Raw genomic sequence first — 26634 nt, 5'->3', positions numbered from 1 at the left:
CCTTGCAGCGTTTTCTCCTGCCAGTGACTTGGGCTCTGCTTTGGGAGATGGGCATGGCTGGGTAAAGCCTGCTGACTCCAGTGGAAATTTGCAGGGAGTTCACTTTTACAAATCTTATGGCTGGAGCAGAGCTGCAGGATTTAGTGGGATGACTTGTCAAAAATGAACATTGCTCACTGGTGAAAGTCACACCTCACAAGAACGTGCCACAAGATGCACATATGACCCATGTAGGGTCTGCTCTTGGGCTTCCCACAGCAAAGACATCAATCACCATGTGTGGACAGTGGTGGCAGACTTGTCCTCTTAGATCCAAGTCTTTTGGCACAGAGTTGAGTGGGATCTCTCCTACCTGATTCTAGGTATCTAAAAGTTAGGCATGGAGAGGAGCTGCCTGCCCTCAGGGAGAGAGCAGGGCATGCGGGGAGGGGGGTGAAGCTTCCACCTAAATCAGATTTCTGAGACAGCCAGAGTGACCTGTCCTACCACGGTGTCTGTCCACTGAGTATAAGGATAGCCTAGGCAGCCCAATGAGACTAGAAGCTTAACTTTAGGAAGGTAAAATAAATCCCACCCTAAATCTAGCAAAATTTATCACAACTTTTATTTTAACTAATTACCTTCCAGCAAATGGGACCATGATTAAAATATTGTTCTTGCTGCAAGATGCTAAAGAAAAACAGCCATTAAAAAAAAATCCATTTTTAGTATAATAAAATACATCAGGTATGGGATATTTTATGAAAATGTTTAATTCAACTGTTTCTTTGGAATGTAGTAGTCATAGTTTGGAAATTTAAGTTACAGTTCAGTTCTATGTGATTTTTTTTATGCTACTCAGTGTCTGAGAATACAAATGTCATTTAAAGTTAAGGCTTCGCTGTTCATTTTGAAACAACAATTTACAAGTGTCATATTGTCATAGAAAATAAAAATTTCTGTAAAAAAAATTTGCACAAAGTTTTATGATGGTACAAAACATGAAGCAATAATATACCAGTAAAATGAAATCATTTTACTACAGAAGATTTTTATAGTTTTTCAATAAAGAAAAAAATATGTTATTTTACACTTTAAAAATTATGAAACAATCTAAAACAATATAAACCGAACATTTTTGTAACACTGCCTTTACAAATTAATAACTTTATAAACATATAATTTTTTTTAAATATATTTATCAGTGCAAGATACTTTTTCAATGTAAAGTTGCAGTATCATTTTTCCTTTATTGAAGGGTAACTTTCATTCTATTACCTTCAGAGAAATCAAATCTTCAGTGCTAGATCTTCATTATCATAGTAAGGGCTGAAGACCACAAAGGAGATATATTTCGTTTTACGTTCACTATTCTCAGTATTTAAAGCAGAAAAAAAAACCCTTTACTGTTTAAATAGACCAAGACCAAGACCAAGAGCTGCTCCAGAATCTATCAAAATCCATGGGAATACTTCAAAAGATTTTGGACCAGGCCTCCCCAGAGGGGATTTTCTCTTCAAGGCAATATATGCATGAAACTCTCTGTCAGGTTAATGGACTAGATGTGTTTTGAGCTAAGGGGAACAGATCCTAACACAACTGAATCATACGATGGTGGTGTGCTGAAAATAGTTTTGAAAAATTTTTTTTTTCTTTGGGTTAATTAACTAGCTGCTGCGACACCAATATGGTCAGATTACATACATCCAAGCTGAGTTTGTCACTTGTGCTAGTGAGGGCAGTTTTTTACTYTAGAAGGGAAGTTTCACGGCCTAACTTTTGGGCCTTAGGTGCTCGAATCCCCTTCTGGGGGACCCAAGGTCTACATAAGGAGCCTGTGGAGGCTACTCTTCCAGTTTGGGCATCTAAGGTTTGGTGACCTGAAGCAGGTGTTTGAATATTCACCATAGTCTCCGCCTTTAGGAGTCCTTTGAATTAGCAACTGTCCACTTGTTTTTCTGCTCTGTATTCCTGTAAAATTTTTTCACCTTCTGAACTCATATTTTTACCTCTGATCTCCCTCCCCTTTCATGAATTTCTAAGTAACTGAGGGATTTTGTGCGGGATTTTCTCTTTTATAGTTTGTACTGGCTAAATAGTAAGCTTCAATACATTTAATGGATAAACAGTGGTGGATTCTGCTGCTCTGGCAATTCAGGGCTGAGTTAGCCCTCCTCAGTCCTAAACCAGGGCAAGATACTTCACAGCTGTACAACAAAAGCAATTTTGGAAAAGACTAACTGAAAAAAATCAGATTGCTTCCCTCATTCCACTTTACTTCAGTGAGGAAAAATATACACTTTGCAGGGCATCATTTTCCCCAGTGTTTGCACAGATTTTCCTGCTGGCTGGTATCCTGGGCAAGGTTAAAGTTGCCTTCTTTCACAGCCTCCCAAAATACARTTACGTAGCCTATGGGTCACCGCAGAAAATCTGGGGTGCTCCCCTCGCCTCCTCCTATGTACACCTGAGGGCAACACAGCTTTGCCTTCAGTAACTTGTGTCTTCTCACCCTGTTGCACCAGCTGTATAGGCTGTTACTATTTTTTATCCGATAATATTTGCCCGAGAATATTAAAAACTGCCACATAATTGTCAAATACATTTTTGTGACTTTAAATTATGTGATTCACTGAATCTAACACTGTCTGCAGAGCAGGGGCACCAGGAAGCTGTGCGCACTTTTGGTCAAACAGAAAGCACCGGGGGAGACATGCCAATTGGATGTAACAGAGATGTAAGGACATACCCTATGTGCATGGTGGGATTTTATTCTGCCCTCAGTACCCATGCATAAGCCCAATTAGCAYTGATTAGCATGAAAATACAGACTTTACTGAGCGAACAGAACTCTTAGTTCAGGTAGGGGCAGGAGGAGGAAAGTTTCTTATTTTAAAGGCAATCTTTTCAGCAAGGGAATCATTTTCCCTAGTGTAACTAACAGGCAAGTTGTTCAGGATAAAAGACATATTTCATGACTTCAGGAAAAAAGATACTGTCACTTTATGCTGTTAAGAAGAAACCCAAAGTTCGACTTTGGAGGGTAAAGTTAAAATTTTCCCTTATTTTTTAACACAAACTCTAATAAAATCCTTTGCCATTACCAGCAAGTTAAAGCTGCAGTTTTCTTTCCTTGGCAATGGCAAATGCTTATGCAATCTACTCAGAGAGAGAAAGAGAGAGAGAGAGAGAGCAAGGGAGAGAGATTTTACATTTGAAAATACATTCTATATGAAAGAACAATAAAAGGGGATATTGCAGCTTTATACAAAAGGGTCAAGAAACATGAAATTGAAATACAGAAAGCAGAACAATCGAGCCAAGTTGTCAAATCTGATTAGCCCTTGCCTTGCTGAGGCTACTTTCTCAAACTAAAATATACTTTTTTTTTAGTCAGTGAGCCATCAGAATATGATTAAAGACAAGGGCCTTAACTAGAGAGAAGCAGAGCTGTAGTTAATATTAACACAATGAGAAGCAGTACAAACAAAAAGGCACTTGAGAGGACATACACTAGCCAGTGCCAAGGACTTTTTTGTTTAGATTTTAGGCAGTACACTCGGTTGCCAGTTGTGTCTGATGATGGCACATACTCTTTTATGGAGTTCACAAGCACAAAATTTAGTACAACACTGAAAAACATCAATAAAATTTGACTGTATTGCTTCGTAAACAGAGCTGACACACTATATTGGTACTGATGCAGCAGTACTTTTCAAAAACATCCTAACCCTTCTTTGCCTATGCACAACACGAGCAATTATACACAAATACAGGTGCAGGAGTCCACTAAATTGCTGTTACTCCAACATTTTCTGGGCACTGAGCTACAGACAGCATGTCCATCCAAAGGACCCCACTGAATACAGTTTGTGACAGCATCTTGGATTTTGCACAGTAAAATCAAAATTATCCATTAAAGGAAAACAAAAGAGAGGGAGAGAAAGAAAGACATAATGAACTATAAGTCAATCATACTTGGTCTCAACACCAGCATTTGATTATTCCAAATAAAACCAACAGAAAAAGCAGACTGTACATGATTCAGATTGTTAACACAGATTGTTGTCCATGTTTATCCGGTTACACACTCATTGAAGCTCCTGAGAATAGCTTGGCTCAGTGTCATCAATGCACTTTTCAGCCTGTACAGTAAAAGAAGATCAACAGTTCCCCAGCACGACCGAGTTATGTCCTTCCATTCCAATTCTCTGAAACTTCTCTAGTCGCTTTATACCTTCATGCTTCCGAATAAGAATTCTGTGTGTTTAGTTTATCTTTTTTCAATTTTACACCATCGACCAGTTCAAAATTGTAATTCTCCAGTGCAGACAAGTTCCTCTCTGACATCCCATTGTGCCAACAGGCACAGTACAGGACAACTCCACAGATGGCTCCTAAAAGCACCCCGAGTGCGCTCATGGCTATGATAGTAATGAGGATTGGATCTAGGGTCTTCAGGACGTTGCCTGGTTTYCTGGAGATGTTATCATCATAGTCCTCATCTGTATGATATGGAGGTGTAAAACCTGAAATGGAACAAAGAATTGCAAAACTTTCAGAACTGGTTCTGGTTAGAGCCCACGCTTTGTTTGATGAGTTGGAAATTTGGAGAAAAGATATGAAGATTTTGACACAAATAGCTGCAGAATTCAAAAACCTAGTTTCTTGGAGGCAGTCATAAATAGCTAAAAACTATAATACTGCTCAAATAGTTGTTGATTCTTTCATATTGTTCTCTAGTCCTTGAATCTGCAGTATGTTAGTAGGGGGTCTGAATCTGCCTTTTATTAAGTGGGAGACTGGTAATGAATGACTAGACCTTTTGATCATGTTTTGTCAGTTTGCAATATTTAGTTCCAAAATCTTAATTAAATCTTGTATAGTTCAGTGTGAATGTTTATAGTTTTAGACATCACTTTGGCCTCTCCAGGCATTTTTGTTCCCTCTCCACCTCACTGACTTCAGGACTGGACGTTGAAATGGAAACACTGAAAGAACAGACACAGAAGAGCATTCTGCCTCCCTGAGTAAAATGTTTGCTGGTTATCATAATGTCTCCCCTCAATGCTTTCTGAGTTTATTAAAAAGACTTGATAAGCTTGCACACCCTAATAATTGTTGCAGTAAAAAACAAAATCTGCTATCACTGAAATCAATGATAACAATCCCACTGAATTTAACAGAAAAAAGTTTAAGCTCTTTGCCTGAAAACTGTGAGTATATTTTATTATTGGGACAATATGAGGATTATGATCCATTTAACGATCCATTTACAGCTATCATCATTGAAAATGATAACGCCTTCGTAGACTGGTGATAAAATGACATTTTCAGAAAGGTCTGAGAAATGATTAGTCTGAGGAGTTTTGAGTCTTATTAGGTAGACACTGCATGAGATATAAATTATAAGATATTAATGATATTTTTTCTTCAATTTTGGACATCCCTTCTTGATAACAAAATATTAAGGAGTTATAGCATGCATGCATGTGTCTGTATACAATGTAACAAATATGTGTATATAAGATTTGAAAGGTTTGAAATAGGTATACAGAGTAACAATCCATAAGATTATACTTCACAGAATAAAAATACATCATCCTTAGAATAAATGTAAGCCTTCTTAGGATCTGATCTAGATAAATCAAAAAAACCTCAATATCATATACTGTTAGAGAACTAACCTATAAATAAATAAATAGAATACACACGTTCACATGAAAATGCACTTTTTAATTCATTCCCTCTTAACAATAGCACAATTTTTACCTGTTTGATTACTTTCTGGGTCTTCTTCATCTATTTCATTTTCCACATCAGTTGATTCTAATGAAGCAAAGAGAATTGACATTGATTATTAGGGTTACAAACACTGATTGACCATCATGCAGGCAATAATGGTATAGCAGATTTTTCTGTGTCAGAGCATCATTATGTTAGCTTGACAGAACTGTTCATTATGATGGGCTCTGAAAATTAATGGAGAAAAAAGATTTAAAAACTCCTCTCCGCCCAATCTTGGCACAGTTTTAGAGTTATCAGCAGGGGTTTTCCATGTCCATGAAAGAGAAATCAGTGTGATAAATTAGCATCTCATTCATTGTATTTACAATTTTGGAGACCAATTCCATAACACTTCATCAGTGAAGGCATAGTTAATCACAAGAATAGCTTTACTGACTGCAGCGTGACCACTTGTGTTGGGGCTGCAGACTGAGCTTTTGGCTTTAGCTCCCACAGGCCAAAATCCTTGTGTTCAGTTTGAATAACTGAAGCATGTGGAGGCAGGAAAGAAGTTACTTTCCTCTGCCATTTTGGTTGCAATATTGCAGAGGAATCTTGCAAATATCATTGCTGTGGTCCCAGCACCCTGTTTTGCACTGAGGATGCTGCAGGAGGACCTGTGTAGTGTGTCCTGCCTCACTTTCCTGGTAGCTAGCTGTCACTCTGATGCCATACAGTGAACCTCAGGAGATGGGCTGCACAATAAACAGAGACTGTACAGTCTTCTTATCCTGCAGTGAAATTATCGTGTTGTTGAAATCTGTCATGTTACCCTCAAATGGCGATTAGATACAAAGGTGAGGAACACCCTCCACTATTGTTCACAGTTGTACTGCCAATGCAAATGGCATAAATTTATATTTCTGATGCTGAAAATTCTCGGTTCTATTCCCTCTCCTCTATAAAGGTCATTACTTCATCTCCATCATGGAGGACAGGGTTTAGCTGCTTGTGTTTATTGGGGGTTGCTGCTGCCAAATTACATGCAGTATGCAATGCACATRTGATCATTAGTGACTGAAATAACCCAAGACTGGCCAGAAATAAAAGGACTGAAGTAGTGGCTTAGGAATAGTCTGGCTGAGATGTGGAACAGGCCATGTTCTAACATTACTCAGTGTCCCATGTGTCTGGGAGCTGGTAACTACAGCAAGAGAGTCACAACAACCTCAGAATTATAAAACAGCGGAGGACAGAGCAGGGGCCATTGCACCATATCAAGTCATCCATAAAGTGTTTGACACAGTGCTTTGAAAAACCTGGAATAGAATTCAAGCAGGCTTGGTGGTAAGTGGTCTAAAAGTGGTGAAGAAATGAAATTGGAAATTTGAGTTTTGGTTAAAACTAGGAAGAGCATTAGGAAAAGCAGAGGAAATCAGAAAGACTAGTAATATAACATACAGGGAGAGATGTGAGGATGTGAATGTGCATTGACCCATGTCGGTAGGATGTCTATTCTCATCCAAAAGACTGCATTGCTGTGATACTGAGGCCAGACCAAATCCCAGCAGAGCTTACTGTCAGGTGCTGTGCCATGCTACAGCAATTCCAGAGTTTCCATCAGTGTGGAGCATGGGCACTGCAAGTTCCCATGAGCAACAGCATATTGCACGGACAATCTCTTAAGTCTTTTAATTCTGTCTTCTGCAATTTTATGGCCATTTTTTTTCTGGGACCATTATTCCTAGCTAGGAACTGGCACTTTAAAAATGATTTCAAACACAACGGTCATGTGCTCTGGATAAGTAACACCAGCCTTCCTAGTCTATCCTAATATTRACAAAATATGAATTATCTAATGTCAGTAATGGTCAGAAATGTAGAATGGAAGTGCCATAGAAGTGATTCTGTAGTTGATGATTTCTTGACTTCATTGGGAGTAATAGATAAAACTGGAAGTTTTGCTTGAGGAATGAATAAAGCCATGGGCCAGATTATGGTGTTTCCATGTGCAAAACTTCCAATATAGTTAACAAATATTTATCCCTTTGTCACAGAAATAACAGCTATCAAAACAAAATAAATTGTTTTGGATCATATTTCTATACATTCTTGCTATTCATACTTACTTCGGCAATCCTCTTGTGCTACATGACTGTCAATGTTAATATCATCCACGGCAATTCCTCCATTTCCTTTTCCAATTTCTCCCTCAATAACCACCTGGTGAAATATGACAATTTACACATTGCTTTCATGTTAACACCCAACTGCAGCATTCAGGAAATCTTAATTAATTGTTGAGCACGCATCTTCTGTTGTCATGATGGCACATATTCATATACTTTGACTGTGGCCTGCCAATGTACACTGTGTGCCCTCATGAACTTATGTATGCAAATATGAATTTATATAATTTTATTCCTTTATTAAAGACTTTTACATCAGCAGCAAAGCTGTGGCAAGGATGCAATTTTGTGACAGATGAGAAATGATTTCTAAAGTATTTATTTGGCCTTCTATTATAAATTGCTTGTATCATTGTCATCTGAAATACCATGAAATATGCCACTGTTATTACTGTCACAGCAACAGCACCTCATCTCTATACTGTCTGTATAAATCCTTCAGTGACATTTTCTGCCATGACATATGAAACATGACCAGCAAGGTCCTAATGGCATTAGCCCTGTTAGTGCAGTGAAGCAGCTCACCTGATAATGTTTCACAGACTTATGAAGAAGAACGCGTCCTTCCTTCCAGCAGTTCGCCTGGTGCCCACTCAGGGTCCACAGCACCTGGTCGTATTCGTCGGGCTTTTGGTATCGCAGTTTGATCTTCAGGGTGCCGACGTGGGCACCAGACATGTGATACCAGAAAGTCATGCAGTGGGCAGAGTTCTGCGAGTAAATCACAGGGCTCAGCAGCCGGGCGACTTTGCCTTTCTGGCTTTCATCAGCTTGCGAGTAAATGAAATTGCCATCTCCTACTGTGACAGAAGGACTGTGTTAGGAATAGTGACCAGCTTGCATTTTCTTTGTTAACCTAAGAAACCCCAGGCGTCCTCAGTCGTTTTGCCTCCCTTCCACACTGATCCATCAGGAGTCTCACAACAGAGACAGCCGGAGGGGGTTGGCTTGGGAGCGCCAAGAAAGCGAATGTGCTCTAAGGGGAGTTTATTTCTTCCAGCAGTCTGCACTGCTGCTCGCCAGCGTGCTTTGCACCCACAGTCAACTGTAACGCTGTGTTCACTACATGGCACACAGAAGCCGTTTCATTTGCTCAGGAAAGGAGGCAAAAGCACGTTTGTTACAACAATATCTGCTCTGTTCGTCTGTGTGCGCCTGCTAAAGGGAGCCGTTCCCAGTTCAGCAGGCTAGACAGAAATCCCCCTGGGCCTACTCCACGCTAATTGCGCGAAGAGCTATTTTTAATCTCTATTTAAAGTAATCTGTGTTTGAGAAGGCAAAATTAGAATGGGAGGAACACTGAAGAATAAAATAACTTTGAACAGCCATGGTCAGAGATCAGGGACTGAAATCTAAACAGCGCTACTGAATACAGTCCTAGCGCTGTCACAGATCATGCCTGGGGAGAATCACCTCCAGAGTTATTCCCTTGATTTCAGGAACAACACATTGGGTTCTGTATATTTTTGAGCCATTGCCCAAAAGATTAAGATTCTGACTGGTATCTTCTGAAGAACATAATGGATTTATGCACCTTGAAATCTGAACCACTAATATCCTTAACTTTGAAGATTACTTGCTTAATGATATTTGAAGAGAAAAATGTGAGAATGTAATCAGTTCGGTAACAAAATAATGCCAGGTAAGATACTGACTACAGTGAAGCATTTCTGATTAACACCAGCCCGGCATCCTTTTCATAGTCAGCTTTTGAACAGCTTCTTAGCAGAGAATTGTGATGGAAAAATACAAGGTTCATCCTGGTGTTGGTAAAAGTAGATTGCCTATGTAACCTGCTCACACAAAGCGATGTAGACAGCATTTACTGACATTAGTGTAAAGTTACTCTRAAAGTAGAAAGAAGAGAAGGAATAATGAGGAATACTATTTCTCATGTATTGAAGTAAGTATAGGTATCTGCTTCTACCAATGCTTAAACAAAAGAAAAGTAACAAGATGCAAAAAGGACATTTTGGAAGGGTGATGTTTTGTCAGCATTGGTCTTTGCTTATATGTGATATTCTTGAATTTCATTTCAAATAATGTAAAAGTGAGACTTGCTGGAGTAAAGGTATAGTCCTGCACTGGTGAAGAGCTTATTTGGCAGATGAATACTGACACTCCGGGAAGTATAAGAAGGACAGGGTAGTAAAAGATGAACCAGGAACAAAGAGGAGTGGGTCAAACCCAGTTGGCAGGAAGGGGACTAACAAAAGAGAAAGATAAATAATTCTTCTAATGTGAGATAAGGAATTTCCTCTTACTAAGATCATTTATGGGCAGTCAGTGGTACCCTGGCCAATACACACGTGGAAGTATCTGGCCTTTGGAAGTATTTTGTAGTGGGAATTAAAGGTAAATTGCCAAAAAATTATAGTGATTTTTTTCCATCTTACTGCAATAACATCTTGTCCAACTTCTTAAGCAGGAGTGTTTGCGCCTATATGTTCTTTCCAACTTTGCTTCTATTCAGAGAGCAGATTAAACATGTGCAAATCTCATCAAAGAATGGTGATAGGGAAATCCAAAGGGAGGAAAAGAGGAACACAGTCACAGCACTAGGATGGCTGTCTCAGCTGGAAAACCTAACTCTAGCCAGATTTAATCATAACGTGTAATTTGAAATGGCATACAGCATATCCTGCTGTCTTAAAGCAATTGCTGTTGAAAATCATGTCTGTGGAGTTTCTTCAGCTTTCTACAAGTGCAGCTGGGAGAAAAATATGACTGGGAATTGCTCGTTGCTGTTCTCCCAGTATATAAGCAGGCTTTGCTGAGTAGCGGTCACACTCAGGGGCTGGTTCATCACAGCAGTGCCATTCACACTGCTCGTGATCTGCTTTCACACTCATCCTGTATCTGTTGGCAGGTGAATGGCAAACCCAGCGGGTAAAGATCACTTTAGACTTGAAAGGAAATTTTGGAAAATATTGAAAGTTAGTGTAGCAGGGAGCAAAAGGGTGCCCTGAAGACTTATTGAAACTACAGCTAACAGAACGAATGAGTCTTCTACAATAGCAGGACCCAGCAGAAACAACAAAATCTCTTTTCTTCATCTCTTGATTAAAGACAGGTTCAGTCTCTCTATAATCCTTGGTGGCAAAGTGCAGATAGCTCTCATTTCCAGAATATTATTGCAGTGCTGGATCAGGAACTCTGTCTTCATTGTCTTAATTAGAGCTTTACTTATGCATGCCTTTTAGATTTTGTCAGTCTCTGGCTAACATAGCTTTTAACCTCCTTTCAATGTCAGATCCTACTGAGCGATTTCACTTTACTTTACATCAATTTTTCCACCATTACAGCCTTCACTTCAGCTAACTGCATTTAGTTAATTTGATGCCATTTATTTGTACAATGCCATTTATAGTCAAAGTATTATAAGTTTTTTTTCTAAAACTACTGTACTTGTCTTAAGATTCAATTGAAAGTGTCTCAGAATTTAAGAAGTCCAATTTTGTCTAATTTCCTTGTCATTCTCATTAGGCAAAGGGGTTTCAGAAGTGAGAAGGGGGTTTCATCTCTAACACATTTGATTAATCTGTACGTATGCAAGAGAGCACTAAAACCAGARGCTGTGCGGGTCACAGTGCTCTCCCTTCTCCACTAGCCAGCAGCATATTTATTGCCTTATTATGCAGAAGCATGAGTTAGATACTACAAAACCAACCAATCAATTTCCTGAAGTGATATTTCTGGAAAAACTGTGTGCGAGCAAAGGAATGGCTGGAATCTCCAACTCCCGTTGGAGAGGACTGGGGTATGAGATAAGTTCATCAGGGAAGTTGCACTTATAATATCTTTCTATGGTGGACAGCTCCTGTAACTACAAACAGGAATTTTATGAGATTTTTTTCATGACTGTATCACTTGTTAAATGACTTTTGCAGAACATTTGGTCATTCAGATGTTTTTCCACCAACCAGGGTAATTGGGAGTAGGGAGTATCTTCAATTCCTGACAATAAATGACCTTTATGCCCCAACAGAAGGGACAAATATGGTCAATAAGTAAGGTTGCCTAGAGAATCACCTTTCTAACTATACATATTTTACCTATAATTACTTCACTCAACAGGCAATTTCTCTGGTTTTGGAAGGCACTTTGGTATTAAACAACCTCTTCCCATGTAAAATGGCTAAATCATGAACTCATGATTACCTGTGTGATCTTGAATAGGCCCAGTTTTGCTGGTCAGGATTGCCCATTTTAAATCCACCTGGTTGTCATGCTCCCAGTGGCACAAAGTCTTGTGGGAACCCCAGCCAAATCCACAGTTGAAGTTGTATACCGGCAACTCTGCAGGAAAAGAGGAAAATGGAAGGAGGAAAAGTGATTATTAACTGTGTAATTCAGATATTGTACTTCAGCACCAAATACACTTTTTTGGCTGCTAAGAGAGCCATTTCTACTTGAAACTCTGACAAGCMATAACAAGAGCAGCCTTGCTAGGAAACAGATGAAGAATGACTATTTCTAATAAATGACATGTTTATTTTATCTCTTTATGAACCATATTTTGTGATTTTATGTGGTTAGATTAATTCTTCAGATTTGCATGCATTATCTGATAACTCTGCTGTAATATCTATGGTTCAAAAAAAAGTGCTGGCTTACTTGTCAGAAATATTTGCTGATTATTAATATCTATTTTTGCCAAAACTGTGCAATGTTGTGTAGCAACTCAATACGATTTGGATAAAAATAAGAAGAAAGTCAAAAACACTAATGGAATGTCCTTGGCACAAAAGGATTTCTGGTGAAATATATATTTCATGGCTTCAGCAATAACTCATTTCAGCATCTTCCAGACAGTTAAGTAGGTCCACAAGATGGCAGCATTGAAATGGACAAATTGAGAATGAAAAGGGACAAATGTGGCTGATTGCCAAATGAACTCAAAATAAGCTTCAAAACAAGCTCCACGTAAAACAAGGGAAGTCTGGTATTATGGTCAGGATGAGATCATATCTTGTTTTCAGCTTCTCTTCAATTCTGCCCAAAGGTTTAATACAAAGTAGCTTATTTTTTTCAATGGAACTTGGAATTTGAATGGAAAGATTTTACAAAGATAGCATATAAATTCCTTGCATTTCCCATTTCCAGAACCAGTTTGAAACCTTTTGGGTTTTTGGTTCTTGCCCCATTGGCATGAACTTTTACCTCACTTTGAGCAATGGCAACTCCCAGTAGAGCAATACCCTTCCCACAGCAATGTGACCAAATCCTGAAGTCTTTTCTCAGGCATGACTCACTCCTTATTAAGGAAAAACTTAGGTTTACTTTAATGACATGCTTTGTGCAAGTATGAACTAAGAACAAAGGACTTTGTTCTCCCATCAGTATCAGCTCTGGGGGAAGAATTGTGTTCTTTTGCTTTCTTCCCCATTATTAAAAGAAAAAGCCAGTGAAAGATGATACAACCCCTAGAATGTCTTTTGTTGTGGGAAAATACGGAGGAAGATGGGAAGTGTTTTGGGACCTGAGGCTGACCAGAGATGTGAGGTTGATCTCTTCCAGTCTGAAAAGGCAAAAAGTGTCTCCATATAGTGAGTCCCCAGGTAAGAGCAGAAAGCCTTTTGAACTCAAMCCCCCAAATTTAATAGAAAGTAAACTAGATAATTATTTTATGAAAACAGAGAAAACCTCAAGTGAGTAGGTTAAGACAGAACGCTTTATAAGAAGGGGTCATATCAATTCCATCTTGCCCACTGTGTCCTTCCATGGCAGGTCCTTGCTCCCAGACATAGTTTTCTCTCAACCCACTGGATTCCTGCATTGCAGGAGCTTTGCCCTCTCCCCTYGGGCCCCTCGAAAATGTCCTTCTGTCAGCAGCGAGGTCTGACTGCATGGCTGCTCCCTGTCCCTCTCCTGTGTCTCTCAGTACCTCGGCTGTGCTGCGGGATGGCTCCGCACTGAGCCCTCATTCTTTGCTTCTCCCTTTCATCTGCCCCCCTCCTGCTTCCCGCAGCCACTGCCTCTCCCTCTCCCTCTGTCCTCCGCAGCTCCTCCTCCAGAGGAGTCTACCCAGCATTGTCACRAATGTGACATCCTAACTGAGAGCAAATGAATAAAACAGATAGGATCTGTCACAGGAATTTAATGTGGCGAAAACATGTTTCCTGTAGGACCCTAGCCCTTTTTAGGAAAGTGGAAGATTGTGGATTTGAGGTGAATAAGCTCTCTTTGGACCTTCAGGCTCAAAGTGTTGAAGAAGCAGAAGTCAGCCTCTGCACATATGGGTACAGAAAGGCAATCCATTATGTTTCTTTCTTCAATATATGTTTTTTTTCCCTAAACAATGGGGCCCCATGAAAGAGATCTTGCCCTAAAAGGGACATCTGAAAATCAAGGGAAGCTTTTAAAGAAACAGAGTCACATTGAAATGAATTAAAGGGTTTTAAGTTCATGAAAAATATCCTTTCATTGTCGTGGAGGCCCAGGGAGAGCTATATTGCATGGCTTTGACATCAGAGCCATGAAACAGAACTTTAAAAAGTCTTAGAAAACCTAAGACAAAATTAATTTTATTAATCCCAAAGGATTATATCTTGCAAAGCTTGTGATAGCCTGCATGGTATTCAAACCACAAGAAAGGAGAACAGTGGTATATAGATCACATCAGTCTGAAGATATCACACAGCATAAATGAGCACATAGCACAAAGAGACTGAAAGGACTGGGATTGTTCAACTCTGAATAAAAGTAAATAGGAGAGGACACTGGAAAAGTATGTAAATGAGTGAAGAATCTAGAGAAGGAAGAGTAGAATATTCTGTTTTCTCCATTTCATATCCTGAGAACTGYGATATCCAGTGAAGTTCAATACTGATAAAAGGAAAAACTTTCTCATATGATGTTAGCGATACATGCTTCCCTAGGACGCTGCTAAGACTTAAGGTGATTCAAAGACTGGACATGGGACACTGGAACTGGACACAGAGGTGGATAATGAAAATATTCAGAATTTGATTGTTAATTCTAAAGTGCAGGGAGTGACAAGAGCTTCTTGTTTCATGGCTTGAACCAAGCTCTAAACATTGGGATTAGAATGAGAGTTTCAAAGGAGGGTTAAATTTCACAGCAATATCTAATAAAGAATTTCTTGCACTTTCATTTGAAATATATAGTCCAGGAAACTGGCAAAGAGCATAAGTCTGATATGCTTTAGCCATTCCTGTGTTCCTAAGCTTTGGTCTAACAGACAGCATGATGTAGCATAAAAAGGAACTTCTTTGCCATGCAGAAGTTAATCAGAATCCCTTGAAAATGAGCAGGATTTGGCCTGTAACCAGGCTAACTCAGTTAGCTATTTCTTGCTAGGTCCCTACTGTTTCCTCAATGCATGCTTTACACAATCACAGCAACAGGAGTGAAAGTCAAAGGCAAGACATTTCAGACTGCTCTCATTTTATGACCTCTTTAAACATGCCATCTCTTATCGTCTATTCTTATGTCTCTGCCAATGTTTCTCCCAGGGACCCATAAAAAGAAAAATAGACATGCTAGCCAATTAATAATAGACACTCGTAGCATCAGGATAGGTTCATTAGTTGTATGGTCAATGGATCTGCCCCAGCAGAAGATAGAATAGTTCAACACTGCTATTAAAGATCCTGAGGGGCTGATACAGTAGCTAACAGTAAGCTACAGACAGTCTGTCCTCTCCTTTGTCCTTGAACTATAGCTTGGCAGCTCTCGTGGAAGGAAGGAAGGAAAGTAGAGAGGAAAGATGGACGAGTAGCATTTGGTGGGCTCCCTCCGCAGTGCTGGCCCGTTCCCCTCCTAGGATAATTCTCCTGTCAATAGGTGAGTGGTCTCTAGGTTTATGTGAATCAAGGGGATGAAGTAAACCAGCTATTATGTAACTAAATAGCAGCAGTTCAGATGAAAATCTGAGAGGGAGGTGTGATGAAATCCCATATGCCTTTTTGAAAATGTAGGGTACGTGATACTGAATTAAAACAGATTTATCCTCTCAAAGAATAACCAACAGCTGTACTTCTTGACCACATCTTGCTCACAGCTGGAACCATTACTGCACATGAACAAACAAGCCATTTGAAAATCTAGTTGAGTGAGTTCTTGCAAGTCCATTAATCTTTCGTGGCCCACAGACTTTGACATATTTTTATAACTCTTCCAACAAGAGGCAAGAAAGAGCATGATGGCATTAAAGATGCTAAGAAAACTCTCTATAGAATGCTCTTGCCAAGGGGAAATCAACATTAAAATGGGAAATTATAAACACAGTTTGAACCACTTCAAAGTAATATATTGGGTTTGATTCTTATTTGCATTTGGCCTTTTAATACCACTTATGCTGGCAGCATAGAATTACCTTAAAAGATAGTAAATTATGTTTTAAGTGCTTTAATATCCCTTTACATCCCTTTATTGATGTAAATTTGCCCCACCATAAATAAGAATCAGACCTATTCTACCTTCAGATGATTTCTTAGTATAGATTTTAACCTCAGGATTTCTTAGTTATATTTTTCTGAAATAGCTATTGCATGTGTGAGAAACAAGATACTTCTTGAACAGTCTGCTTTACAAAGGACTGAGGTTACATGCTGAAAGCATGTAATGTAAATGAACAGCTTGCTTTATATGTAGATAGCTAAGAGTCAAGCAGTTCAGATAGTTCTTTGGTATTGAAAGAGATGTGTTCAAAAAGACTGGATGTTGGTGAGTCTTAGGACTGAGGTCTAATAGGTATTTACCTTGACAGAGAAGTTTGCTGTAGGCATCTTTTTAAGTTTGAGGAACAGAATAGATCCTCTCTCGAGAAGATCCAAACCTTTAAACATTTTTAGCAGTTTGAAATCATGATTCCTTTTTAATTTCTTACAATTCAGTCCCCTTGAAATGAACTGTAAAACTATCTTTGTGGGAGAGCTTTTTATACATGGAGGCTTTCCTGAGCAGCTATTTTACTTAACTGTTTCCACAGCGTATGAAAGCTGGTTGGAATAGGATAAGCTCAGGCTTTGACACACACAAGCATGTTACTGTGGAATAATGAGATTAGGGGTGTTTGCAGTCTTGAATGCAGACAGGAGGACAGCAACACATGACGTGAGCCTGCACTGCAAAAGTGTCTTGCTCAGCTTGAGAACAGCCAAGAGAGAACAAGAGCCCCCCAATCCTCTGCCAGYTGGGGCCAAGGGTGCTCAGTAACTTCATGGCAAGTTTGAACTGCATTATTTGGGGATGCCATTGCGGGGCTGCTCGCTCTCTTCTCCATGGGCTTTCGCTCTGGTCTGCTCCATTGCGCCAGCCATGCCCTGTGGCAGAAGGAAACGCTCCCTCCGGCCCCAGACCAGCTGGGGTTTCCCCACGCGGAGGGGAATTTCTGACTGTCTCTTTTGGAGAGTTTTCTGGCTGGTTTTCAGTGAGGGATTACAAAGCAGCTGGAAAGCTTTATGTCTTAAACTGGAGATTCTGGAAGCCTTATTCTTATTTATTAACATCTGACTGATCTCTATTTGTGATCTTTGTAATGTGCTGCCATGTGGGAGCCCGGAGTTTGGGATGTGAACTTGTCCCTTATTCCCGGAAGGAAACGGTTCCTAACAACACAATACAGGGAAGTAACGTTGGCATGCTCCAAAGGCAACCTCATGGACCTCTCTACTAGAGAAAAAACTTGGCTCACCGTGCAGTAAATGAAGGCAGTGCAGGAGGGAAGTAAGGAGAGAAAATGAGGATATCTTCATCTCTGGCAGAAACAGTCAATCTGTTACTGAAGAATCCCACCTGAGCCAAAGGGATTAAACACAACCTGCAAATAGGACTGTCACTGGGGAGGAGGGAGGCAGGTTGCATTGCAAAGAAGGACTTTGTGAATTTGTAATTAGCTTTTGTTTAAATACAAGAAGATATTTAAAAAAACACCCCACCTTTATCAGAATCCTTCGTTTCAGCAAAATCCAAAGTCAGAGGGTGTTAGACAGAAAAAAATAAATTGTTTTACTCTAAAACTGCTGCAATACCCTTTCTTCCTTCCCCGCCTCCCCTTTCAAAATGTGGAAGCGTGCTGACTGTGAGAGAAGTGTCCCACAAAGGTACGCCAGCTGGCCTTGGTGTCTCTAATTGCCTGGTACACCACAATCTCATCCTGATCACAAAGCAGGGCATGGCTTGAAATTATGTATGCTGACTAACTAAAATTTATGTCCCTGGAAACAAATTTTGAGGTGAGTAAAAGCGTTCACCTCTGCAATATCAGAACTGAGGCTGGGAATGGGAACAACGTCTTAGACAAGTCTATTGCTTAATCAGGTTGACACCATCAGGGTCCTTTAGAAAACTTTCGTGTTATTAGTACCATTCTTTTACTTGAAGCAAAAGCGGATTGTGCCATATGGTTGAGGAAACAATGATAAACACTTACCCACCCTGTTAATAAATCACTTGCAAGACTGCTTGACTGTACTTTAACGGAGGAAATGGGAGTAACTGAAAACTGACCTCTGTACCGCTCCACAATTTTTAATGCAAAGCATTTTAATTTGGTGCTCATACCTTTTGGAGTTGGGATTTTCTGCCCAAATCCATCCTTTCCCCCACCTCCAGTAAATTATACAAGATATTAAAAAATGCAATGAAAGCTGTGGAAGCAGCAAAATTGCTAGTTATTGTATCGATTAAGTAAAGAAGACCTGCTGCCAGTGACAACTTGCTTTTCCCTTTTCAAGTTCATGTTAGCAATTTATGTAACCCCATTTTCAGAGTACTTGCTAGAAAACAATATTGTAAAACTGCCAGCTCCCTGGTGGAGAAAACTGGCAAACTTGTCTTGTCTTGGTTTTGTAAAACCATGGATATAAATAGTGAAAAATGCCTGTGTGGCTCTGTTTTTGTTTTCCTGGAGTTTGCAAACACACTTTATGTCACTGGCATGACACATTTAAACAGAGTGCACTATGTGATTAAGTTAGTTTAATTTTGTCAGCATTTGGCATTTGCTGATGCAGAAGGAAGTCTTGTTCTCTGCTGTGTCTACATGTGGATGAAAGGAATAAAATATTTACTCTACAGAGCTGAGAGACCAGATGCTTCTTTACTTCAGAGACTTTTAGGGAATGGGAAGTCAGGAAGTGCTGAAATTCATTATTTTGTCTCTGGCATGAAATTTGGGTATGGAATTTATTACGTTTTTAATAAGAAAAATCTTTTTTTTACCTGGTTGTAATGTATTGTCTATTACTGTTGGCTTTTCAGTATTCAGCACTGTAGTACCACCTGGAAAAGAAATAATGCATATCATGATACATGGGACAGAATAAAGGACACAGCAGTCATTAGGAATATCCTATATATAAATCTGAAATATTATCATCTTTATTAAGCATGTAGGTAACTGAGTATGTGAGTTTAAGCAAGCAAATATTAAAGATTTGGTTTCCTTTATCAAAAAAGAAAATTAGAACTAATCATCATCACTTAATAGAGCTTTACATCTTTGAGGTCCTTGCAAACACCAGCTAACCAGTCCTCACAATGTCCCTATGGCTGTCCTGGTTTTATAGATAGCGATTTGCTCAAAATTGCAGGAGAAGTCAGCGACTGGTCTCCACAGTGCCTCCTAACACTCACCAGCTTGTGCATTCACCTGGGACATGTTGCTTCTCATATCAGAGATGAAAGAGAGCTGCAGAGGGTGAGCTAAGTTGCTCCAGCCCCTGCCACTACAGTGTCCTCCATGTGCGTTGTTGTGCAGCTGTATTGTGAGACCAGCTCACAAGAGAAGTGCATGGGAATTGCCTGACTTCAGGCTACAGTCTAAGGCAGATTTCCCTTCTGTCTCAAAGAGCAGGAGGAATTAAGAACTTGCCAATTGTCTTCTTCTTGAAGCAGATAAACAAGAGGTGAGTGGGGTCATGGCCCTCTCCCTAAGCTCACTAATTGGTATTTCTAAAATACTTGACTTTTTCAAGTAAGCCTCATATTGATAAAGGAAACAAAAAGTAAATTAGCACAATTATAAATGCGCAGCAGGGTGCTGATTACCAGTCAATGGCTTTTCTTTCTCCAGCAAGCTTAAAGCATTATAGAAAGGATGACTATGATGACTTCCAATGAGAATGAATGCCCAAGCTGTATCAGCTTTATGTTTGTGAGAATGATCTGATGGGAAATGCTATAAGCCACGCAAATAGAGTAGCTCTGTATGGGGTCCAAATAGAGCAGGAAGGAATCTGGCCTACAGCACAATTACAGTTAATTGCAAGGGAGGCTTAATTGTGATACTCACATATGTGCAAATACTATCAGGCAAGTGACTCTAACAGTTGCACCCACGAGAATGCAGCACTCTGCACTCACATGAGGACGAATAAAGGAGGGTAAGCCACTGCTGAAATCCCCTCTGTATTCCTCTGCTATCCTTAAAGCCCCTGCTGAAATCACCTCTGTATTGCTCTGCTATCCTTAATGGGCCACGAGATTTACATACTTTCCTTCTATGCATTTTGGAGGAAGAAAAGAATGTTCATAATTACATAACTGATAAAATCACATATCTATGCATATTTGTATAATACGTAACATCACACACAAAATTCAGTGTTTCTACAGTATCCAGAACAATGGGGCATGCAGTGGTCAGGGTTTCTAGGTGGTACAGTAATAAAGAATACTCAAGCACCTCCTTGCACTTCTGTAGAAGGGCAGTGTTGTAATTTTAAATTTTACTAGTGAAATGGGTTCAGTTCCCCCAAAGAGCTGGTGCTTGGGAAGGCTGATGGCTTCTCCCTTGTCCTGGAGATTATAGACTGCTCCCTAAGCACAGCCTACAAAAATTGCCAGAGGGAATTTCTGTTCAATAAGCTTTCCTTAAGGAACGTGTGGGAGGCTGTCCTGAGCTCCCAGAAGCGCAGGGRCTGTGGATGCGTGAACAGGGAACATGCTTGCATAACTCTATTTCCTTCCCCTCACAGTCTCTACCTAGGTGAGCTATGTCTCTGCTCATCAGGCCTTACAAGCCAGCCCTTAATATAGGGCTTTGTAGGAAGTGCCAGCTTTTTCTGACCTGGATCTGGAGATGCTTTCAGAAAAATAAATGCTTTACAGTGATTACTAATGCTGAAAGCTTTCTGAGCTATCTTAACACAATATGCACTATTTTATCAGGCTCCCTGTGCAGTTGTTTTCAAAAAGAATAAGATTCATCTGGGACACTGATTTGAAAAGCAGTGACAGGGACCGTGCAGTGTCTTTTCCACTTAAGAATTGTTTTTAAATGTATATTTGCAACTTGCCTTTACAGGAGACATTGAAAAGGCTCAGAAAGTGTTGGATGCTGAAACTGCACTTTTGTTTGCATCTGGTGTTCTACTTGGCTGCTTTCAAAAAGCCAGCATCCCTCTTACCTAAGGTTTCCCAAAGTCCTCTTGGACAGCTATTGCAAGATTTTAATGATATTTTATATCATGGATATAAGAAGCAATAAACATTTATTAGACAAGCACACCAGGGAGAGGAGATGAAATAGCTTGTGTTGCTATGTCCAAGAATAAGCTCAATTACTTTAGATGTATAGATCTGCTATGGGAAGACCTCATCAAACAGACCCATAGCTTTGTGGAGCAAGTGACCTCCAGGAAGAGATCAAAAATGTAGTGATGCAGTGTCAGCTCTCAGGATAGTGGTTCTGTGCACAAGTGAAAAGATATGAAAACTAACAAGCCCTTCCAGATCTAGGCTACATATATGTGTATAAATATATATCTGTATGCATATATATCTGTATGTAGCCTATTCTAAGCCTTTGCTTTTCAGTCACATTTCTCCCTCCTATTTTTCTGCTRGTGGTGGCAGCCTGGAGAAGGTCAGCCCCTCTGGCTGTAATGCTGTGCTGATGGAGAAGCTCATGGAAACCTTTCTGTTGGTATTTGTGTGAGCATGCTCTGATGCAACAAATCTGCTCAGTTTCTGCCTGGGAAAGGTTCGGGGCCAAGATGTGAGTCCTATGCTAGATTTTAGGCATGGAAGAGCAGCATATACATCTTGAACCTAAATAATACTGTTAACTCTTCACTCGCTCATCACTGTCATTTTAAGTTCTCCTTCAATCTTAGACAAAAAGATTTGTCCAGCTTTTTTCTTAATATGAGAAAGTTTGATTAGGACATTTGATTAGACACAATTCCTACTCAAAAAAAAATGCCCTCTCCTCCAGCTAGTCACTATTATTTGCTTCAAAATTACATAGCTGAGAAAACAATCAAAAGTATTGTCATATGTAAAAGGCAGATGCCTATGTTTTGACAGCACTGGCAATACGAACTGCATACCAATGTCCATTTATGCTGAGTGATTAAATCAGTGCAAACGTTTAGCTGGTAACCGATGATGGATATGAGCTAAAATGAAGCTGCAATGGAATGAGGATGGTTTCTGCACCTGTCAGTTGGTAGTCATCACCTGTTCCACTGTGACAGTTTGCCTGGTCATCATCACACTCATCTACGGGTTTGCCTTCGGAAATGGTGGGGACAGCCGTAGGAACTGAAACAAAATCCAGTCATTCAGTTAAAACATGTGCTTGAGAGTCAGCATACAATTGGCAGTAACGTTTTGATGAGCACCATATGCTCTCCTCATGTGTTATAGCTGATGAAAAGGATCAACTCTATTCTGCAGGTTAGTTAGTATTTCTTTGCAATGGGAAGTCTCTGTTCTACATCCTTGCATTAAGGCATTTGGCTGTGTCTGAGCTCACGTGCTGAGTGGATTTGGAAAGCACACCCCAGGAAAGCTTGTTCACTGGTTGATAAGTGTTTGTTGTTCCTACCAGTGAAGCGCAAAAGCCTGGCAAGGCAGAATGCAAGTGTTGTGGAGGAGTAGAAAAAGCATCATTTCATTGCGGGCCAAAGTACCCATGAGTGGACCTGTCCAGAGCAGCAGAAGTGGTGTATGTTCCAGGTTGTAACCCCACAGCACACCCGCCTTGCTGAGGAGGCAGGTGTCAGAGAGGAAGCGTCTGAGCAGAGTCCTGCTAACAGTGGCAGGAAGGCGATGTTATGTAGAATCACTTTGTGCTCACTGAGGAGATCTGGAGGAGGTTTCTTTTGTTTTGTTGAAGTTATAAATAAATAAGACATTAATGATGTCAGTCATCCCTCCTGGCCACCTGCTTGCCTCTCATTGGTGATGACTTTCTGATTGTTGCTACATAACCAGCTAAAGTCTGGTCTTTGTTATTACAATTAAGAGCTTGTGATTTGTGAAAGGTGCCAGAAAATATATCTAAACCCTASTATCCACAAAGCAAACACATATCACATCTGGAAAATCACAGAATACAGATACTTGGTGTTATGTTTAGGTTTATATTTAATGTTATAAGTATAGTTCCCTGGCTTAAGGTAACCAGTCTGGGAATCCGATCCAAGCTTTTGTCTGTTCTCAACCACTATTTTTTTCATTAACAATGTTTTAGTATCATTCTAAGGTACACAATAATGCAGTTCTTTCTTGGACTGTTCTTTGCCCTTCTACTGCCTTCAGAGCTGACTTGCCACATAAGATCTTATGCACTGACTTCTAGGATGGAAAACATCAGGACAAGCAGCAGTTTCTTAAGTAGCAATATTCTGGGATGAAACATGGCTCTTTAGAATGCCAACCTATGTTTTACAGGTACTATAGCCCTAGTTAAAGAAAGAAATGGTTCTTTACCTATTATGAATTATGCAGAATGTTTATTTCCTACATCTCTTTAAAAATCCCTCTGGGAGCTCCCTCTAGCTTTCTACATCAAGTTAAGTTTCTTATCTTGATCTTCATGCCCTTGTATTGCCTCATGCTTGCCTACATCTCTGCCATCATTTCATACATTCCCCTTGGGATGCTCTGAGCGCACACATCTTCCCCTTGCTCATTATTGCTACAGCACTGATTTCTACTGCTGTCTTTGTGCCTACTTTTCTCATCACAGCTCCTATCCTTCTCCATAAGTCTCAAGTGACTTCTCTTCAACTGTCTCCTAAAATACAGTTACACAATGAAGTTTTCTTATTATCCTTCTCCCACAGTTAAATGGGAACTGACCCTGCCTGTCCATGGGTGACTCAGAGGTGAACACCCTTCAGAAGTGCACCATGGCGGGAGGACAACTGCAAGTGGATGTCCCAGGGAAATATTATACTTGCTGCTGCAGTCTGCCAAAAAGCAAGGGCAATTTGCCTACTCAGTCTTCTCTCCAGCTCCTCCATCCCACTGAAAAATGTATTCTTGTAAGGTGGACTCACTTCTTCACATCCGAGCAGCTAYTGGAGCCCAGTGGCAGGAGGACTTCGCCCACAGGTTGCAAGTTTACATGAGGCAGGTGCTGGGTTTTCTTTTCTCATTTCTRAGCAGCACAATAGTCTGCAGGAACTAAGAATTTGCACAGGAAATGAGGACTTCCTGCAGGAACTAAGAAATATTTCCAACCTCCTCACTTTCCGGGCCAAGTAAAAAGCACACTTATTTAATCTGGCCTTCACTAAAAACAACACAGAACTCAGTAGCTCTCACAGCAATTACCTCCCACACTTCCACCTTGGGAAAGATGTGGTGAGAAAGAAATGGATGCAGAATAGTCGGATTCATTTATCTTTGGAGCATGCTTAGCTACTTCTATAGGAAGTACCATATGTAACCCTGAGTAAGATGGTCTGTTATTCTGTGTGTATTGTTAAGCTCTGTGATTTATAATGCCACTCCATTACACTATCATCCACCAGATAAAATTATGAAATTCATGTAGTGTTATCTGTAGTTATCTATGATGTTATATAATTATTGTTTATATAGCAAGAATCAAAGCATTATCATGTCACAGTCCAAGGATAAATGTCTAAACTTTGCTTTTCCTGGTCTTTCATCTCCTGCATACTTTTTCAAAACTAAAACTTGGTAGGGAACAAAGAGGCAACCTCCCCTCCTCCCTGCGCAATGAACAGCATGGACACTGCACAGCCAAGTAATCATTGCCCACCATACCGTGTGGTGTGACTTTCATTTCCTTTGCAAAAGCACAAGACTTAATTTCTGTATTTATTGCAAAGCTCCCTCTGCAGTCTCAGAAAACATCTCTTCCTGGGTTGTATCATGGCTAACATAAAATATAAGATCCTGTCTTTATTTTCTCTGAATAGCTCTATGCTTCTTCAAAGTATAATCATAAGGCTGCTTAAGGGAACAGAAAACCATGTGGATAATATCACTGTGATTCAGTGAAGGAATTGGAGAAAGAATAATATTTGTGCCTTGGGCTTATTCAAATGTCTTCAGTGAAGGGACTGATTAGGCCAAAGAAATAGCACTAATAGCAGTCACGGAAGCGAGAGCCCAATGTGCTGCCTGTACAGGAATTGCAGTGTTCAGCATTAGTCCAAGCAGGAGAATGTATGTATGAAAATAATAAAATGCATTCATCTCTAGCAGAGCAATTACCTTCAAGTTCACAGCCCAGCAGTTCCATTCGCAGTCCCAGTCCTCCGTGTGTGGCTCTCTCAGGGTAGACACGGATGAATCTAGTTGATACAGGTTCAAAAGTCCGCAGTTCGGGAGTATCATAGTTGGTGTTGCCTTCAAAAGTCTGCAAGGCATGACAAATGCTACTTGTTAAAAAAAAAAGATATTTTCAGCAATTGTCTTTTTTTTCTTCATTCTCTAGTCTTTGAATTAGGTGAGAAGTAGGCCAGATTCTAACCATTTAATAAGTGTCTGACATTCCTGTCTTAAATAAGAATGGAAAATACATAGTTAAAACTTCTCTGAAAAGTAATGCATTTCATTTTTCATAAACTCAGTAGCAACCAATCCATCAGGGTCATAACAAGAGCTGAGTGTTTAATGAGACATGTTTTTAAATGACACTCTGATCTGGGGTTTAACTGGGTGACATTTTCAACACTTCTTGGGGAAAAAAATGACTGAGGTGAAGATCCTGTCACCTTTTAAGTGGTTACAATAATAATCCAACTATTCAAGAGAAAATTTCAATCTGATTTCCCCCAGTGACAGAGTTTCACAAGTTGTAGTCATTTCAAAAGGCATAAATTAAACTCCAGGAACAGTAGCTGCAAGAGTTCTTCCAGTGAGACTGCTATTGAATAAGAATAAAAAGAAAGGAAGAAAGAAAGAAGAAAGCTGCTTCCTGACAAAACTGCGATATAATCTAACAGGTAAGGCAGGTCAATGAATGTGCATTTCAGACAAAAAACTCTTCTCTGAGTTGCACTGTGGGTTCTTTAACCATCATGCAGCTCTCAATGGCATTTGTTTGATACCTTCAACTTCTCCTGTCAGTGGAGTTTTGCATATGAAATAAGTTATAATTTGTACTTAGAGTAACACCTCAGATGCCTCCATTGAGATGATGGGTCCTTAGAATGACTTACTGTACAAAAGGCATGTTAAGTAACAGTCCTTGCCATGAAGAGTTTACAGCCCAAGGTAGGCAAAGAAGTTATTTTTAGCCATTTTACAGTAAAAATGACTTCACAAGATCATATAAAGAATGCTCCAAAGTACAAAATATAAAAATATATATTACAAAGAAATAAAGTAAACTATTTTCAATGTTACTTGGTATGAATTCGTTAAATGACAAAATATTAAATGACATCTTCTTTGAACTGGAGTTTGAATTTGAGATCACAAGACTATTTTAAGGTAATTCCAACTCATAGTTGTGAGGCCTGAAGCTTCCCTCAGGAAGAAAATGCCAGATGTCCTT

At 39.7% G+C, this 26634-nt stretch overlaps 1 protein-coding gene across 1 annotated transcript in view; it reads right to left on the bottom strand.

The window, feature by feature from the left end:
* Nucleotides 1–734: 734 nt before the first annotated feature.
* Nucleotides 735–26634, bottom strand: part of NRP1 (neuropilin 1) — a 114946-nt gene continuing 89046 nt past the window's right edge. The window contains exons 10-17 of the mRNA XM_026060074.1: nt 25347–25491; nt 22308–22412; nt 19086–19145; nt 12057–12194; nt 8421–8695; nt 7836–7929; nt 5752–5808; nt 735–4508 (exon numbers count right to left, since the gene is read on the bottom strand). Coding sequence (XP_025915859.1) covers nt 4219–4508; nt 5752–5808; nt 7836–7929; nt 8421–8695; nt 12057–12194; nt 19086–19145; nt 22308–22412; nt 25347–25491 — 1164 coding nt within the window. The 3' untranslated portion in view covers nt 735–4218. The remainder of the gene's footprint in view (nt 4509–5751; nt 5809–7835; nt 7930–8420; nt 8696–12056; nt 12195–19085; nt 19146–22307; nt 22413–25346; nt 25492–26634) is intronic.

The sequence above is a fragment of the Apteryx rowi genome, unplaced genomic scaffold, assembly GCF_003343035.1.
Source record: "Apteryx rowi isolate R43461 unplaced genomic scaffold, aptRow1 scaffold_164, whole genome shotgun sequence".
NCBI classification, from domain to species: domain Eukaryota; kingdom Metazoa; phylum Chordata; class Aves; order Apterygiformes; family Apterygidae; genus Apteryx; species Apteryx rowi.
This window is presented reverse-complemented; position numbering and strand designations above follow the sequence as displayed.